The sequence below is a fragment of the Spinacia oleracea genome, chromosome 3, assembly GCF_020520425.1.
Source record: "Spinacia oleracea cultivar Varoflay chromosome 3, BTI_SOV_V1, whole genome shotgun sequence".
In the NCBI taxonomy this organism is placed as follows: domain Eukaryota; kingdom Viridiplantae; phylum Streptophyta; class Magnoliopsida; order Caryophyllales; family Amaranthaceae; genus Spinacia; species Spinacia oleracea.
Window position 1 is genome coordinate 103,099,760 of NC_079489.1, and position 18,042 is coordinate 103,117,801.

Below are 18,042 nucleotides of genomic sequence, written 5' to 3' on the forward strand. Positions count from 1 at the left end.
AAGCAATGATTGCGTATTGGTACACATGTAATTGGGTGAAAAAATGTATTCCTCAATCAAATGTTGGAAGGAACTATGTACATAACATGTCATAGGATTTGTGGATCCAAATAGTGCTTGAAATGAATGCTAGCTTATGAAATCTAAGTATGGATTTAGGCAAGAAATTTAGATTTGGAATTGTATTTTAGTGAAGCTAATAAGTATTTTAGTTTAGTGGGAGTACGTAAAACTCAATCGGTCCTATGTGTATCACACATGTCTCACCATTGTGGAATAACATTCAAATGTTAATGATTTAGATTTGAAATTATTTATCAATGATGGACCAAGGCGAAACTTAGTACACACTGGGTATTAAGATCTATTAACAAAGATCTTAGAATATTGTTTTGGATTAAGTAATCGCATTTAATAAACCAAACACGAAAGACTCCATTGGAGATATTCGACCCATGTCAATAAATTCAAGTACAGAATGTCTGAACTATGTATAAGAATTTACTAAGTTAAACATCAAAGAGTCTAAATGAGATTCTTTACCTATATTATACGTCAAAGAATTTAGCTGGATTCAGTATCTACTAAAACTGGATAAGCTAAAGTCACATGAGTAGAATTCAATTGGGAATTATTCTGTAAAGGAATTTATCATATATGATATAATATGAGAATCGCCAAAAATGTATCGTATGACTTTAAGCATGACGAACATATACCAATCTCTATTGATCTAAGTTAAGATCAACTAGATTGAGATCAACAGAAACCTATGGTACTTGAAAAGGTAAATAGGAATAGTTCTTAACTCAAGGAAATAAAGATATTCTAAATGATAAACACTAGCAAAGGATCAAGCAAGATCCCTTTGGAGTTAACCATTGGCAAGGACGAGCTATAATGCATCGTGTTTTGAAATGGCAACAAGGATTGAAGACCAGGAGTTGTTGCGTGGGAAATTAAAATAAATTTCTATGTTCTAAAATACAGCTGAATGTTTTCCACATATATGTGAACTATTTGGATAAGCAAAATCAAACATAGCATCACTAGCAACCTACACAATTGAAGTAAAGTACTTAATGCCTAAGAAGCAATAAAATAGATTTGTTTATGTTAAAGAGTTCTTCACTAAACTTATGTGAATCACATGTATGCTAACTTGATGGTTCTTCATTTAAAAATGTGTAAAACCACCATTGAAGCAAGAAAGACTAGATCACGAAATAAACATACTCAAAAGATCTTATCATTCTATCTCGAAAGACATTCGATGAAAAGGATATTAAGATTGGCAAAGCATGAAAACTAAACCTATGCAACAAGTGAGAAGCAACACTCACATTGTAGTATTAGAAATCAAACATAGTTTTGAATTCCATTTAACTTTTTAAAGATGGGTTGGAGGCCCATGGTTATAAAACACTCGGGTTGGACATTTATCATATATGAAATGAATTTTCATATTCCATTTAATCTTGGTTTAGTATTAAATGATGAGTCCTTTCAATTTGACAATATATTCAAGATAGACTGTCAAGACCAAACCTGTGACTAAGAAATGTCTATCAAGTTAACTTGAATGTCAAAACTAGAAAATGGTCCCTGGTCGGAAGTTTTCTATAAAGGTGGACGCATAGAAAACGTTAGAAGACTAGAATGCAAGATGACTAGTAGTTCTGTTTCTTGAACTATGAAGACATGGAAATGTCATAATCATTTGCATAGATACTTACTTGATAAGACTAGTGTCCGACAAGACCTATGAAACTTTACTATAAGAGATGAAAATTTGTCATAAATAAATTTCATTATCTTATTCGACACTAATCCCTACCTGAGTGATTTGAGATTACTTGTTTGAGAATTGGTTGCTTTGATGTTGTCAACCGTCACACCGTAAAAGGAGACCATAACGGCAACGCTCGGGTAATCACTTATCAAACGAATTCTAAACTCAAGATCACAAGATTGGGATTGTCCTCCCATAAACCAGGAAGAGATGCTAAAAGTTGTACAAGGCCACTCGGAGAGCTAGAAACTGTAAAATGCATGGTCGTGCTTAGATGAATCATAGGCTATGATTCTCTGTTTATTTGACCAGTTTAACTCTGACACCAAGAAATACCTATGAACGTAATAAGCATGACCAGCTTTACCTTATGTTCATGAGCAGGCATCGAGCGACAAAGGAATTAGGAAATGCACACTTGTCCCTAAGGACAAGTGGGACACTGAAGGAAATAATTCCCTTGGTCCAAGTTTGCATTTAATTCATTTAACGCTAAGTCTAATAAATGCGGTTCTGTATTTAAAGCAAGTTAATTATTCAGTGAGATCAAGTGATCTGAATGTCTAACTAGAGGACGCTTCAATTCATTTGGAATTAGTATAAATTAATGCCACAACTTACTCTTGACCGAACCCGTAGGGTCACACAAATAGTACGTTAACGGATCAAGTATTTAGTTGAATATTATATTCAATATATACTCTAATTATGGAAATTCGAAAATGACATATGTTGGTTTCAGTGGGAGCTAAACAAACTGTCAAAAAGAAAAGAAAGAATATTTGCCGGAAATGAAGATATTACCGTAAACGGAAATATGGTTCATAACGGAAATATAAATATTATCGAGGTCGAAGATATTGCCGGAAACGGAATCGGAAATATTAACCGGAAATAGAAATAATGTCGGAATCTGAAATATTACCGGAAACGGAAATATTATCGGAATCAGAATAGTGTCGAAATCGAAAATATTACCGGAAACGTAAATATTGTTCGAGTCGGAAATAAATTCCGGAATCGGAAAAATAAATCGGAAGCACGAAACGAGCGACCGACCGTTGCATGAAGCAACGGCCCATCGCTTGTGGGCCGTGGCAGATCGCGCCAGCCACAAGGGCCAGCGCTGATGGCTAGCGGCCAGGGGCCAAATCACAGCGCGCCAAGCCACGAGGCCAGCGCTGCTGGGATTTGTGTGCAGGCAAAGGCTGCCGGCTTGCTTGCTATGCAAGCAAAGAAGCCGGCCAACATTATGGTAATTAGGGGTTTTGGATTTTTGGTATATTTTCCTAAAGTTTCCTAAAACGTGCTAGGGTTTTTGCACCTAGGGTTTTTCCTCTTTTCTATATATACATGGCCTATGGACATGTACTAAAACATAACAATTGAAACACAATTCAATTCTCTTTGCTCATCACATTAAAGTGAGATCCCGAAATTTAGAAACCTTATATTATATCCTAGTTGGTACAATCCAAGGCGGATCCGAATGTGTTGTGGACTTTCTACGAAGGGACGACGTTTGGCGTTCTAACTTGTTCTTGTTCGGTTCGGGAGGAGCTAGGGAAGGCACGCATCACAAAGTCTGTTCACTAAATTATGCTAAATGATTATGTGTATTTAATTTGCATTCTGGAATTTATGGTTTTTTCGCATGACATTAGATTGTTCATAATCTTACAACCTTATGTTTAGCAAGTAACATTAAGAGACAAAGGAATGTGAATGCACACTTGTCTGATGACAAATGGGAGACTGAAGGAAATATATCCTTCACCCAAGGTGCATTGGTCTAATACCAAGGTTTAGATTAATTACGAACAATTAATTCAGTGAGATCAAGTGATCGGAACAGTTGGCTGGAATAATGCTTCCGATCAGTGAGTTCTAATCTATATTAGGCTCACAACTTACTCTTGACTAAACCTATAAGGTCACACCATTGGCATGTAACAGATCATCGGATTAAATGAATCGGAAATTCATTTAATAGCTTTTTGGGAATATAGTTCGGAAAAACATAAATATACCATATGATGTTGGATCGGAATCGTATATCTTATTGCGTATATTCGTAAGCTAGGCGAAACGAATAGTCGTATAAGCATGACATTGGATCGTCAAAGCATTATACGATAAATAATCTCCAAAAGGCATTAGACGCAAATACGAGAAAGCAACACTGCCGGCCCAACAAGCCAAGCACGCAAGGCCCATCGAGGCGCAGCAGCGTGCCAGCACCAAGAAAGGCCCATGGAATCGGTTGGGCACGCGCGAGGACAAGCAACACAACAACGCACACGGCAAGGCCCACGGCCTAGCTCGTGTGGCTGTGTGCTCGTGGGTTTGTGCGAGTAAACGCTGGCTGGTTCTTGCCTTTGTGGCTTGGCCGGTTGGTGTTATAACCTTAGGGTTATAACACCAATCCACCCTTATGTTTTTCCACACACACTTTTCCTAATAAGTTTTAACCTAAATAAGAGAGATAACCTAAAGTCTCTTTGTGCCTCCGTTACAATCTGTTCTTCCCAAAAAGCAAATATCTTGAGTGACTTCTAAGCCATCGATCTTAAGACAGATCTTAACTTGTCGGTGAACCAAGTAGAGGAACAATATATGGAGTTCTTGTTCGTGTTCGTGATACTTTGAATCTAGGGAAAACACGCTACAAACATAAGTTTGCTTGATCGGTACTTTATACATGATTCCTAGCTTTGGGGTTGTTTCGCTATTTTGTTATGTATTTAACTGTAAACCCCTACAGCTGGTGTAGGGGGTGTAATTTTCCTGCACGTGGTTTTTTCCCCTACGGGTTTTGAGATTTTGAATTTCGAAGGAGTCGCCACCAAACAATATTTAAGGGTCCGGTTTGGAAAGACCAAAGTTGACTCTTGTGGATATGGCATTGCATCTTAGAAACCGAATGGGTGAGATTCGGGCGCGAGAACGAACTGCTTACTTGGCAAGCTTTAAAAGTACATTCCAGTACAAGACAAGGATTATTTTCAAGAAATCCTAATCATGACACTAAGTTGGTTGGATCATGCATTTTAGAACATCGAAATTGCTATTTGTATGTGATCACTTTGCTTTAAAGTTAATTGAAGGAACCTAAAGTCGGTTTGCCCAAAAATTATCTTTGTTAAGCGTGATATAACCTTTGTATGTTGTTGTATTTAGTATATAGGGTGATGAAAGAAATAAGAACATAAACCATCATCACAAGATAGTAGGAATTATTGAAATGCGTACAAAACCACATCACCTTTAAAAAGGGTGAGTAAAGAGTGCGAAATTGAAATAGCAAGCATATAGAATAAAGGTGCAATATCGAAATTACGGTATTGAAATTGCGGTATTGAAATGCGATATTGAAATGACGATATTGAAATTGCATTATTGTACTTGAGATCCGAACGCCAAACAACTACTTAATAATAAGTGTGTCCGACACGGATTCAATTCTCTAAAAATCTCAACTTTAAATGAGTTGTTCATCATAAAGCATCTTTGATTTTGATCATTGAAATAGAACTTGAATATTTAACTTGAATATTGAACTGCGAATATTGAACTTGAATATTGAATATTGAAATAAGGAGATTTGGTTCTTAAAGATTAGACCTTTTAATGTTAAAAAGGCCTCACCTTTAATATGCTCCATAATCTTGACGTTGATTCTAGTTTAAGGAGGAGTTGCTCTCACTTAAACATCTTTGAATATTGAAAATAGAACTTGTATTTGAACATAAAGAATTGCATGTTCATGTGTTCTAGTTTGGAAAAGGGTTTGCACTTTTCCAAACATCTTTGAACTTTTTGAAAAGATTGTATTTTGCAAAATTGTATGATGATTGTTGTAAAGGAGAGACTTTTCAAGAGTGAAATCTCAACACTTTACTAATCATATTTGAAAATAAAGCTCAAATCTTGTATGTTGATATAGAAAAATGTGCTTAGAAAATCATTTAGGACGAGTTTCAAGAATGAAAACCTCCCCTAAGATGGCACTTTTGACATGTTTCCTAGTTAGTCATGAGTATGAACTCAAATAATAACATCTTTGGAATTGTATATTGAATTTTAGAAATGTAGATGAGTAGAAAACATCATAATTATTTGATTAGGGATTCGGAATTACCTATTTAGGATTAGGTTAGTTTTCCGATTAGTGCTCCCAATTTCTTAAATATTTAGAAATTGTAGTGAATATTGTAGATTTGGAATCTTTAATTTTGTATTGGAATTTGAGAGGAAAATTTGAGATTACGACGTTGTACTAAAAATCTTCGTCCCCATTTGGTGTGGAAATGAGGGTTTATATAGGGGATTAGGCGGCTAAACGCCAAGAACCACCAGCGCCCAGCGCAGGTCCAACGCCTGGCGCTGGTGAAGTGTCTCAGAATCCGCCAAAACAAGGACGATGAAACCGTCCTTGGTTTGTTTTGTGGTGTTGTACCTTTGTACTATTTCTACAAATTTGGCACGTAGTGTTTTCTTAGAGGTTAAAGCTTGGGTTTGCGTCTAAAAACACACCTTTTCGAATTTGTGTTTCGTGTTTGGACTCGGTTTTACGGACGGGTCCCGGCATGCTCGGTTTTGTGGGTCGGCGCCCAATTTTGGATTGATTAATGTCATTTTGACTTGAAAGGGCCTTGTAAAACCAATGGAGAGGTCCATAGGGTGAGATTGTGTTTGGATTTTGAAATTGATTTTTGGAAATTGAATTTTGTACCGAGTTCCTTAATGGGAACGAACTCGGGAATTTTAATCCAGGCACACTACCTGAGTCGAGCTCGGGCTACGATAAGAAAAGTTGTCCGAGTCTTGACCAACATGGCCTTTACCAGGTTAATCACTTTCACCATCCCGTTAGCCATGATAATGGGCAGTTGAACAGACGTACAAACGATGTTAGTGGAAGACATACATAGTATATGACATGTATGACTACTAGCATAAAATTCGCACTGGATGAGAACCCTCGGGAATCAAAGGATGAAATCCCTCGGGCACCACCTCCGTCATCACAGAGCCACCCTCTGCGATATAGGAAATGCTATAGTCGGGCAGCACCCAACCGTCATGCGTAGTAGGCTCGGCTGCATACGACAGAAATAAGTCAAACAGCGATGAAACAAATATGTTCATATCTACAAATCCAAAGATTACACATACGTGGACTACCGGAGGAAGTAGAATATGGTCACGCAAAAATTCATGATAGTTGGCATCTACCATTACTAGACAATCGGCTGGCACATCCTGTCGCATACCATCGCGATGACGGGTAGGAATACCTAGCGTGCGCAACATACTAGACGAAGGTGCCTTTGGAACCCGAAAGAAACTGGATGTCTGCATGAGCACCCGCTCTCCAAGATACCACGTGGGGCATCTAGGACCGCGAAATATTATCCGAAAATGGCTTAGACGATGACTCTCCTCCAAGTCATCAATGGCACCAAATCGGGCCCACGGAGACCAGACCACCTGTTTGCTCACAAAAAGACAAAATAAGTAGTTAAAATCTCGCATAAATGAGACAACGTAAAGTAAGCAAATTTTACACTTACCAGATCGAGATGACCGAACCCGAACATCTCCCTCAACTTCAACGGGTTGGGCCGCCCCTTCAAGCGCCCTGCAGCACCCTAGCAAGTGGTTACTGAGTAACCTAAGTTCTTCCTCCCCGGCCGAGGTGCTAGGAAAGGTAGATGCTCGAAAGCCCACAACTGCCACAAACACGTGACAATAAGTAAAATTGGATAAGCAGTCTACAGACTAGCATTCCTAGAAGTAGAGAGGAACATACCTCTATGAGTCGTGGTAGAGCACTACATACGGCTAATCATCCTCCTATCAGGACCTTCCAGAAATCTCACAGCCCTGATCATATGTCTAATCAAGTTCGCATAAGCTGGCTCGCCCCTGCAGAACGAATCAATCACCGAAAGATCCCGCACCAACAGGATGAACAAGGGGTCAAGATAGTCGAACTCAGGAACAACAGATAGAATATGCGGGCATACAATTCCGCAGAAGCACCAGAACCACGGTGTAGGGATTTACAGTTAAACAATAACATGATAATGGAACAATGCCAGAGCCAGAACCATGTATAAATTACAGATTAAGCAATACATACGTTTGTAGCGTGTATTCCCGTTTAGTCTACAAACACGAACAAGAACTCAAATTCTAGTTCTTCTACTTGGTTCACGGACACATTAGATCCGCCTTGAGATTGATAGCTTAGGTCTCCTTCAAGGTTTTATGACTTTTGGGAAGAACACTCTAATGGAGGCAAAGCGAAATTAGGGTTCTCCCTATGTGTAGGGTTAGAGTGTAATGTGTGTTGTGTAGTATGGAAAACATGTTAGTATATGTTATTAAAATAACCTAACCAGCATGAGCAGGCCAACTGACCAAGGCTAATAGCCTTTGGCCGGCCAGCAAGCCCAAGAAGGCAATGCGCGCAGCAAGCACGCTGCTGGGCCACGAGCCACATCGTTGTTGCTGCTGCTCCTACCCTCCTCCGCGCGCGCTGGCAGAAAGACCATGGGCCAGCGCTGCTTGCTTGCGAGTTGCGCCCATCAGCCTTGTGCTTGTCCCTTGGCTCGTGGGTTGCTTCTTCGTGTTGCAATTAAATTATCCTTCGACAATTTATTTATCATATTTGAAGATCCAATTTCATACGATACAATTATTCGTTTCTCCTAGCTTACGAATATACGCAATACGATATACAATTTCATGATCCAATGTTTAATCGTATAATTTAAGTTTTCCGAACTAATTTCCCAAAAAGCCAGTAAATGAATTTCCGATTCATTTAATACATCAATCAGCTACATGTTATTGGTGTGACCTTGTAGGTCCGGTCAAGAGTAAGTTGTTAGCCTAATAAGGATTAGAACTCACTGATCGAGAACTTTGCTCCAGCTAGCCGTTCCGATCACTTGATCTCACTGAATAAATTAGTCCTAATTAATCTGAACTTTGGTATTAGACTAATGCACATTGGGTGAAGGAAACATTTCCTCCAGTCTCCCGCTTGTCCTTTAGACAAGTGTGCATTCCAATTCCTTTGTCTTTAGTGTTACTTACTGAACATAAGGTAAGATCCAAGTCATCCTTATTTGGTCTAGAAGTGTTTCTTGAATTACTAAGTTCAACTGTTAAAATTTTACAAAAGGTTAAGCCTTAACCATTCTGAGCACGACCATGCATTTTCACATTATCTAACTCTTCGAGAGGCCTTGTACAACAACAACACAATTTTCAATCAAAGATAGGAGGAAAATCCATTCTTGCAACATATGAACAACTTACTTTGATTCATATCTAGCCTGAATACTGCTTTTATAGTCTCCGTTTACGGTGCGACGTTTAGCGAGCATCAAAGCGAACTAATTCTCAAACAAGCAGCCATAACTACTCAGATTTTGAGGAATTGGTTCCAAACACCATTGATGAGAGCGACTTATGACATGACTTTAATCTCTTAAAGTCTTCTCATGGTCAATCCGATACGAATTACAATAAGTATCTATTTAAATTATTTCTGATATCCATGTCTCATTTAGTTCAAAAGACTAAACTATAAATCAACTTGCAATCTAATCTTCATTATTCATTTTTCGTCCAATCATTCAATGACCTGGATTAGGGATCCTTTTGTGATTCAATATTCAAGTTCACTTATGGGCGTTTATTTATCAAGGAATCTATCCTTGATATCCCATTTGAATGTTTTTAAATCAGTTGGACTTCATCATTTAATAATAAACCATGATTAAATGAAATATGAAATATAATTTCATAAATGATAAATATTTAAACCAAATGCTTTCCAATTTATGGGCCTCTAGCCCAAAATTAAAACATTTAATGTCTTACAGATATGGGCCTTTAACCCAATACTTAAAACATTCATGGAACTTAAGCTTGATTCCATTTCTGCATATGGCTGTTGTATCTCATTTGTTGCAGAGGTTTAGTTTATCATACTTTGCTATTCTTATCATCTTTTCTATTGAAAGCCTTTCGATGTAGGATGAAAGATCGTTGAATATGTTTGTAGAATGATCTAGTCTTTCATCGTTGTTAGAATGATTCTCATATTTAAAATAGAAAACCATCCAGATAGCAGACTTGTGTTCAACCTGAGTTCATTGAAGAACTCCCAATATAAAAAATTCTCTTTTAGTGCTTCTTAGGCAATAATGAATTCATTTAAATAATGTAGAATTGCAAATGATGCTTCCCTTTTGGAATACTCCAACCCGTTCACGTACAGAGATGTGGGAGGTTCCTCTTTTGACTGAGAACTTGAAAACTTATCATTGATTTAGTTTCCCATGCATCATAGATGGTTTTGAACCGATCTTACCACCTTTTAATCACGACGCTTAATTGTCCGTGTACGTTTGTGGTTTTCCTAACAACCAGATCCAACTTTTTCTTACGCAATGCATGTAGCATTAAAACTTTAGTTCATCTTAATTTCCTCTTATCAAGTGCTCATCTTACATGTCCAAATGTATTGCATGTTCTTGATATTATTCTAATGATCTTTGATTTTAGATCAAGATATATTTGTATTGGATGTACTCGTCATGATTCAACACTCACGTGTTATCTTTGAGATCTATATATCACACCATACATGATTGATTGTAATGCAAAAACCATTCACAATTTAAAATCTATCCATGTAACTTTTAACTCATTTTATTTCACGAGATATGGAATCTTGCTAAAATCTTGGCATTTCCCTGTGATATAAGGTCAAGGTTCCTCTTCAAGTTCCTTCATGTTTTACTTTAATAATAATAGCCTAGCTTTATACTTAGTTAAAACATTCATTATGAAGGAAATAATGCCCTTGGTCCAAGTATGCATTTAAATGTTAAGTCTAATAAATGCGGTACAGGATTAATTAACAAGTTAATAATTCAGTGAGATCAAGTGAGCTGAATGCCTAGCTAGAGGCTGCTTCAGTTCAAGTGGAATTAATGATATTAATCCACAGCTTACTCTTGACTGAACCCGTAGGGTCACACAAATAGTACGTAAACGGATCAAGTATTTAATGGCATTAAATACTCCATCTATGGATATTCGGAATCGACGGATCTTGGTTTCAGTGGGAGCTGAGATCGTCACAAGCAAGAAATGAATACTCCGGAAACGATGATATTGCCGGAAACGGAAATATGGATCGTATCGAAAATATAAATATTATCCAAGTCGTAGATGTTGCCGGAAACAGAAACATGGTACGTATCGGAAAATATTATTGGAAATGGAAATATTACCGGAATCGGAAATATTGCCGGAAACGGAAATATTGTCAGAATCGGAAATATTATCGGAATCGGAAAATAATTCCGGAAACGGAAATATTAAATATTTGTTCGAAACGGAAATTAATTCCGGAATCGGAAATATTAAATACTGTTAGTATCGGAAATGAATTCCGGAACCGGGAATTTAATCGGAAGCGCATCGTACGAATTAGCATCGGACGAGGCTTGCTAGACGAAGGCCCAACACGAAGCCAGGCCCGCGCCCAGAAAGCCAAGCGCCCAACACGAAAGGCCATAGCCTCGCCAGGCCCAGCAAGGCTGCAGGCGCGCGCGGGCTGCATGCTCGTGGGCTGCGAGGCAGCGCTCACGCGTGTGGGCCGCAAGGCCTGCGCGGTGCGTGCTTCCCTCGTGGTCGTGCGACACTCGTGTTCGTAACGAATCCTAATCCTATCGGAATTCGTGCATTGATTAAATCCTAATCCTAAAAGATTAAATTTATTATTTAGAGTTCTAATAGGATTCTAATTAATAAATCCATATCCTAGTAGGATTATAATTCCTTTCCATAAACTCTATAAATATAGGCCTAGGGTCACATATTTAACAGACAATTTGAAGTATTCTAAAGGTAAGATTTTGAAGCAAAAATCAGGCAAACACTTGCAACCTATTAGCCGAAAATCCTAGTAACCTTAAGGGCGATTCTAGTTGGTCAAGCTTAAGGCAGATCCGGACGTGCTGTGGACTATCTACGGAGAGACGACACTTGGAGTCCTAAAGACTTGTTCTTGTTCGGTTCGGGCGCAGCTAGGGAGGGCACGCTACAAAGTGTATGCATCTAAATTATGCTAAATGATTATGTGTAAATAATATGTTTCCTGGCTTTATGGTTTTTCCGCATGATTTATGTTTTGTCATATGTATCATAACCTAACACATTACTTAGACTTACTCATATGGGTTGAGAGTCTCTTTTGAATCACTCATTTGTGTTTGATTTATTAATTACTTTTACAGAACCAAAACAACGTTTTAGATCCTATCCAATAGATCTTTGACCCAATATGATGTACGTTTTGCGATGGTTCTAATATTGACAAATACTTTAAAATCCAACCATTTAGAATTTGAATGTCATTTTCAATAGAGTGATATGTACCTCATGTGTAGAACCGTTAAAGTTGATTTGGCTCCCGCTAAACTCCTCATCTATAAGATGATTCATATTTTCACAAATCTATGATTTCTCAATAGCCTTGTTTGAAAAGTATGGTCCAATTCGCACTTGCATTCATTAATCTACGAATAGATTTCTTAAGCTTACTTCTTTATCTAGCATCCAAAACTTTTACATTGTGTAATGTACACAACTCCTTCCAACAAGTCCAACTGAGGAGGATGTTTCGTTTTCCAGTTGCCATATTTCCATATGAATTGATTGCTAGACTTATCCAAAATAGTTCAAGCATTCCGACTTGGTGAAAAAGATTTCAACATTATCAACACCATGAATTTGTTTATAATCTTTAACCACCAATCTATCTCTTGTATATACAATATCATCTTTGTATGTCCTTTCAAACATGTTTGCAACCAATGGGTGAAATCCCTTTATGCAAACACAATCGAATCAACAACTTGATTCATAAGATGACAATATTTTGGATTTAATGGCCTCAAAACATTTTAGGATTTAATGGCCTCAAACCTTAATCCATGTGTTGGAATTTTTAATTCGTCGTAGCTTACTTGTAAGTCGTATGTTCTTGAAGCTTTTCCAAAGTCTTCGTAGGTTTCTGATGAATCATATTTGTATAGGGTATTTTTGGTGCATTTAGGTTTCATTTCTAGGCATTTGTCTCATTTTAGTTGCATTTAGAGTCTCATTTGCATAAGTTATCGTTATTGTACTCTATTACGCCCCGTTCGTGTTTTCTTAATATTTCAGGTGATTTTATGGCCATTTGGATACTTTCGGAGTGTTCAAAGTTGATTTGGATGATGAACGAATGAAATGTTGACTAGAGGGTCATTACATGTCTCTCGGGATAACTTTTGAGTCAACAACGAAGATAAACGTTATTTTTCTAAGCATTAAAACAGACAAGTGTTCACTCTTTTGATGATATCTCAAGTTCTACAGATCGGAATCTTGATTGGGCTAGAACGTAGACTTAAAGAGCTTTCCAACGATAGGTCACACGTCCCTAGGGGTATTGTAGAACAAGAGTTATGACATAAACAAAACGCTCAAACATCCAGCGAGGGATGGCTCGACAGCCAGCGAAAGATCTCTCGCCATCCCTTGCACGCAAAGTCTCTGCCTCGCCCGCTGGCAATCCAGCGTAAGCGTTGGAGTTGCCGCCCACCATGTTTCGTTGTGCACAAATCCCAGTGAGGGATGCTTCTCGGGCCAGTGAGGGATCTCTCGCCCAACGAGAGATCTCGCGCCTATGCACCAAGCCTTCCTACTCGATGCCACGCTCCTTGCTTTATCTTGCTATATACTTCACTAGGCCAGTGAGGGATGGTGCGCGAGATCCCTCGTTGCCTCGTCGCTTCGCTTTGCTTCACTTCACTAGGCCAGCGAGGGATGGCTCGCTAGCTCCCTCGCTGCTTCGGCTTTGCTACAGCTTCGTGCATTTCTATACTTCACTGGGCCAGCGAGGGATGGCTCGCGAGATCCCTCGCTGCCCATTCCCCGCCAGCTCTCTTGCCGTGTGCGTGGCCTAGACGTTTCGGTCGTGCTCGAGTTTCATTGCCATGTCATCGTTCCATCAACCAATCATTGACGACTTTTATTTTTATTTTCTTATTTATTTATTTATTTTATTTTAGAAAATAGGAGCATATAAATAATCAAGGGAATCAATTTATTTCCCTCATGTTATTATTTCCTTAGAATTCTTTTGAATGCTCAGTTTTATTTTTCTCTCTTCACACTATTGAGCCCTAGTACATTCCATTCGATTAATCAACATAGAGGTATTTTCATAATTCTTCTTGCTTTTCTTGCTTTGAATTATTGTTTCTTATTATTGTTCATCATGAAATTCATTGTTATTTCATATTTCATGCTTGTTAATTCAATTATGAGCGAGTAGTTTTATTCTAGGGCTAAGTAAGGGAAGCCATGATTGTTATGCATTAAAATTTGTTAATTTATAGATTATTGCTTAAGTAATTCCAATTGATTTGATTTAATTGTTGATTCATGTAATTGGCCAATATCGTGGATTGATTATCTAGCTAATAGGAATTAAAATTAAAAGATCAAATTCTTAGAGGCTTTGTGCAATTGGCAACCCTGATTATGTTAGCTACCATACTGCATATGTTGGATTGAAAGTGTTAAGACCCGACCGTGGGATTAACATGTACTTTAATTACTCGGCCTAGCCTATTCATTGTCGAATTGATTTGTGTTCTTGGATTGCTATAAGCATGGTGAACCGAACATACGCCCTATACCTTTAATTCATTGATAAATTACGATTTTTTATTATTGCTTTAGTTTTACTAGTTAATACTCAAAATCAACTTTCGTTATTGAAATAGTTCGTATAATTGGGCAAAAACTAATAGAATTTGTCTCCATGTGGGATCGACCCATATTTGCTAAGTATCTGCTAACAACAGACACCGTGCACTTGCGGTATCACGTTTTAATCTATCAAGTTTTTGGCGCCGTTGCCGGGGAGACGGCTAGATTCTATTAGTTTTAGTTTGATTATTTGAACTGTTTCCATTGTCTCATTGGAACTTTTAGTTCCAATTAAGGCAAATTTCACTGTTTTTCTTGTTTGTTGTTTATGCCCAGGTCTGCTAGACAGGTACCTTTGTTCCTCCCGATCCCGATCTTGGTAAGACCCTTCGACAACTCAAAAAGAAACAACAGAAGAAGAAGCAGTCAGGGTCTCAAGACTCATAGACTCCCCCGAGTCACACGATGTCTAAATCCCTTAAATCATATGGGGTGCCTTCCTCGAGCAGTGTTCCGACTGGGCTCACAATGCCAACTATTGAGGCGATTAACTTTGAGATCAAGCCCGCTCTAATCTACATGGTATCTCAAAATCAATAGGGTGGTCATCCATCTGAGGAACCCACTAACCATCTGCAAAGGTTCAACCAATTGTGTGGTACTATCAAGCATCAAGGGGTCACACAAGACCAATTAAAATTTATGTTGTTTGGTTTTAGCCTTCGTGATAAGGCTTAGACATGGTTGAATGATGTCAAGGAGACAGAGTGAAGTGCTATTTCACAGGCCTTTCTAGAAGAATTATTTCCACCCACCAAGACTGCTGAAATAAGGCACAAGCTGACTACATTTACTCAAGAACCTGGTGAATCACTTAGGAAAGCCTGGGATAGATTCAAGGCATCGCAGCGGTCTTGCCCGCATCACAACATTAGAAAATGGTTCTTGGTTCAGATTTTCTACCATGTCTTGCAAGATGATACAAAGAACACCGTTGATTCTGCTGATGGGGGTGTTTTTCTTGACAAAGAAGTGGATGCAGGTTGTGATTCTCTTGCCAATCTAGCTGCCAATCATTATAGCACTACCATAACCACTTCAAAGAGGGGCAAGATGGATGTTGATGCCTACACTCTATTGTCCTCACAAGTGGATGCCTTGAACTTAAAGATTGATTCTTTGAAGGATGCTCAGTCTGGTACTCCCCCAATGAGTATCAATGCTATGTCTAGTTTAGCTCCAGCAACAACTTCTTACTGCGAAGTATGTGGCATCCAAGGTCATTTTGGTCATGATTGTTCTTATAGTTCGCAAGATACCACGCAAATGGAGCAAGTGAATGCTTTTCAACAGAGGCAACCCGATGAACCATATTCCCACTAATACAGTTCAGGTTGGAGGAATCATCCAAATTCCTCATATCGGAGCAACAATGTTCAAAACCCTCAACCCCAGCAATAATGGTCACAACCACAATTCCATCCACCTTAGCCACATGTTTTCAGGCCTCCATTTCCACAAGGAGCCTCACATAATGCTCCCCCGGGGTTTAATAGACCCCCGCACCAAGGCTATCAACAACAGCCTCCTCAGATCAATGCTAATCTAGAGCCTAACATTGGTGATCTGTATAAGCTCGTAGAGAATATGCAGAAGACCTCGGAGATTGCTCAAAAGAATCATGATGAGAGCATAAAGGAGTTGAAGAATCAAAATAGAATGTTGGAGAACCAAGTTGCTCAACTCGCTGATACTTTGTCAAAAAGGCAACCGGGCAAACTTCTAGGGCAATCTACTTCATCTCAAGATCACACTACAGAGAGTGCATGTGCCATTGTTCTTCGGAGTGGTACTACATATGATGCCCCCTCGGTACCTATTGATTTTGCGGATCTCGGAAAGGGGAGAGAGGAGGCTAGAAGAAAGAAGGATAGATTCAATGAAAAGGTTATTGATGATTCTTGCCCTTTTGTTCCTCGATTGCCATTTCCACATCGACAACATAAGTCAATGGGTGATTATACGTCTGGTGAAGAGGCATATGTTGAAAGTAAGACTGTGGATGTAGGGGTTGAAACCCCTAGTGTTGAGAATGAAATGGAGACGAAGGAAAGCAGCAAGGAGAAGGTTACTGATTTTCCCCCTTTTGCACCTACACTACCATTTCCTCACCGCATGCAGAAAACAAAGGTTGATCAACAGTTCGGTAAATTCTTGGCTATGTTCAAGAATTTCGAGGTAAAGATTCCTTTCACTGATTTAATATCTCAGATTCCTATGTATGCAAAATATTTAAAGGAATTAATCACTAAGAAAAGAAATCTTGGTGGTGTAGAGAGAGTGGCTCTAACTGAGGAGTGTAGTGCTATGTTACAAAACAAGTCTTCTCCTAAACTAAAGGACCCCGGTAGTTTCTCCATCCCTTGTCATGTAGGTGCTTTATTCATTGATAAGGCTCTATGTGATTTAGGTGCTAGTGTGTCTGTCATTCCCCTCTCTATTTATAAAAAATTGAACATGGGAGAAATGAAATGTACCACCATTACTCTTCAAATGGCCGACCATTCTATTAAATACCCCTTAGGTGTTTTAGAAGACGTCCCCGTGAGAGTAGGAAAATTCTATATTCCCGTAGACTTTGTTGTGCTTGACATAGCAGAGGACAACCAGATTCCAATAATCTTAGGAAGGCCATTCCTTCATACCGCAGGGGCATTTATTGATGTTAATAAAGGGAAGCTAACCTTGACTGTAGGGGATGACAAGGTGACCTTTAGCTTGTATCATGTGATGGAAAGTTCAATGCAAGAAGTGTCGTGTTCTTTGATTGCTTCTAATGCTAAGTTGCCTCATTCTTATTCTAGAAATTCTTCAAATAATGCACTTGGTTTGAAAGGGCTCGCAAGTGATGATGATCCTGGAGATGCAGTTGATGCTAGTTCAAAAGTTGGAATAAGAGGTTCGGTACTCGATGGCACCGGGTTTGGTGCCCCTGATTGGTGAAGTTGTAAGTTTTCTCTTCCCCTCACTTAGGTTTTACTGTCGTGTTTTGTGCAGTGGGGACACTGCATCAATCTAGCTTGGGGGAGGGATATTCTATCCTTTATTGCTTTCTTAGTGATATTGTAGGTGTTGTACGCTTACAATCCATTAGGGTGGGAGTTTACGTGCAACGAAAAAAATGTACTTCTTTCCTAGTTATATTGATTAATTTAGTTGTTTTTCTTTACTTGCATTCATATATCTTTATACACTGTATAGTGAATTTGACTTTCAAACCGTGTCCGGACATTATTTGACTCTCGTGAGCTTCTTTTGAACTTAGCTATGATTCTGAAATTCAATCGGTTGTGCTATACATTGATAATTGCTTGGCATTGTGTGAACCAATTGAATGGTATGCGGTAAGATGTTGGTCTCGTGTCAAGAATAGCTAGACAATTATCTTGTAG

The 18,042-nt window shown here is 38.6% G+C and overlaps 1 protein-coding gene across 1 annotated transcript; it reads left to right on the plus strand.

Moving 5' to 3' along the window:
* Nucleotides 1-15,055: 15,055 nt before the first annotated feature.
* LOC110781238 (uncharacterized) lies at nt 15,056-17,593 on the plus strand. Its single transcript, XM_056839468.1, has 3 exons — nt 15,056-15,172; nt 15,377-15,853; nt 16,082-17,593. The coding sequence occupies exons 1-3, from the start codon at nt 15,056-15,058 to the stop codon at nt 17,591-17,593; spliced, it is 2,106 nt and encodes a 701-aa protein (XP_056695446.1).
* The last annotated feature ends 449 nt before the right edge of the window (nt 17,594-18,042 follow it).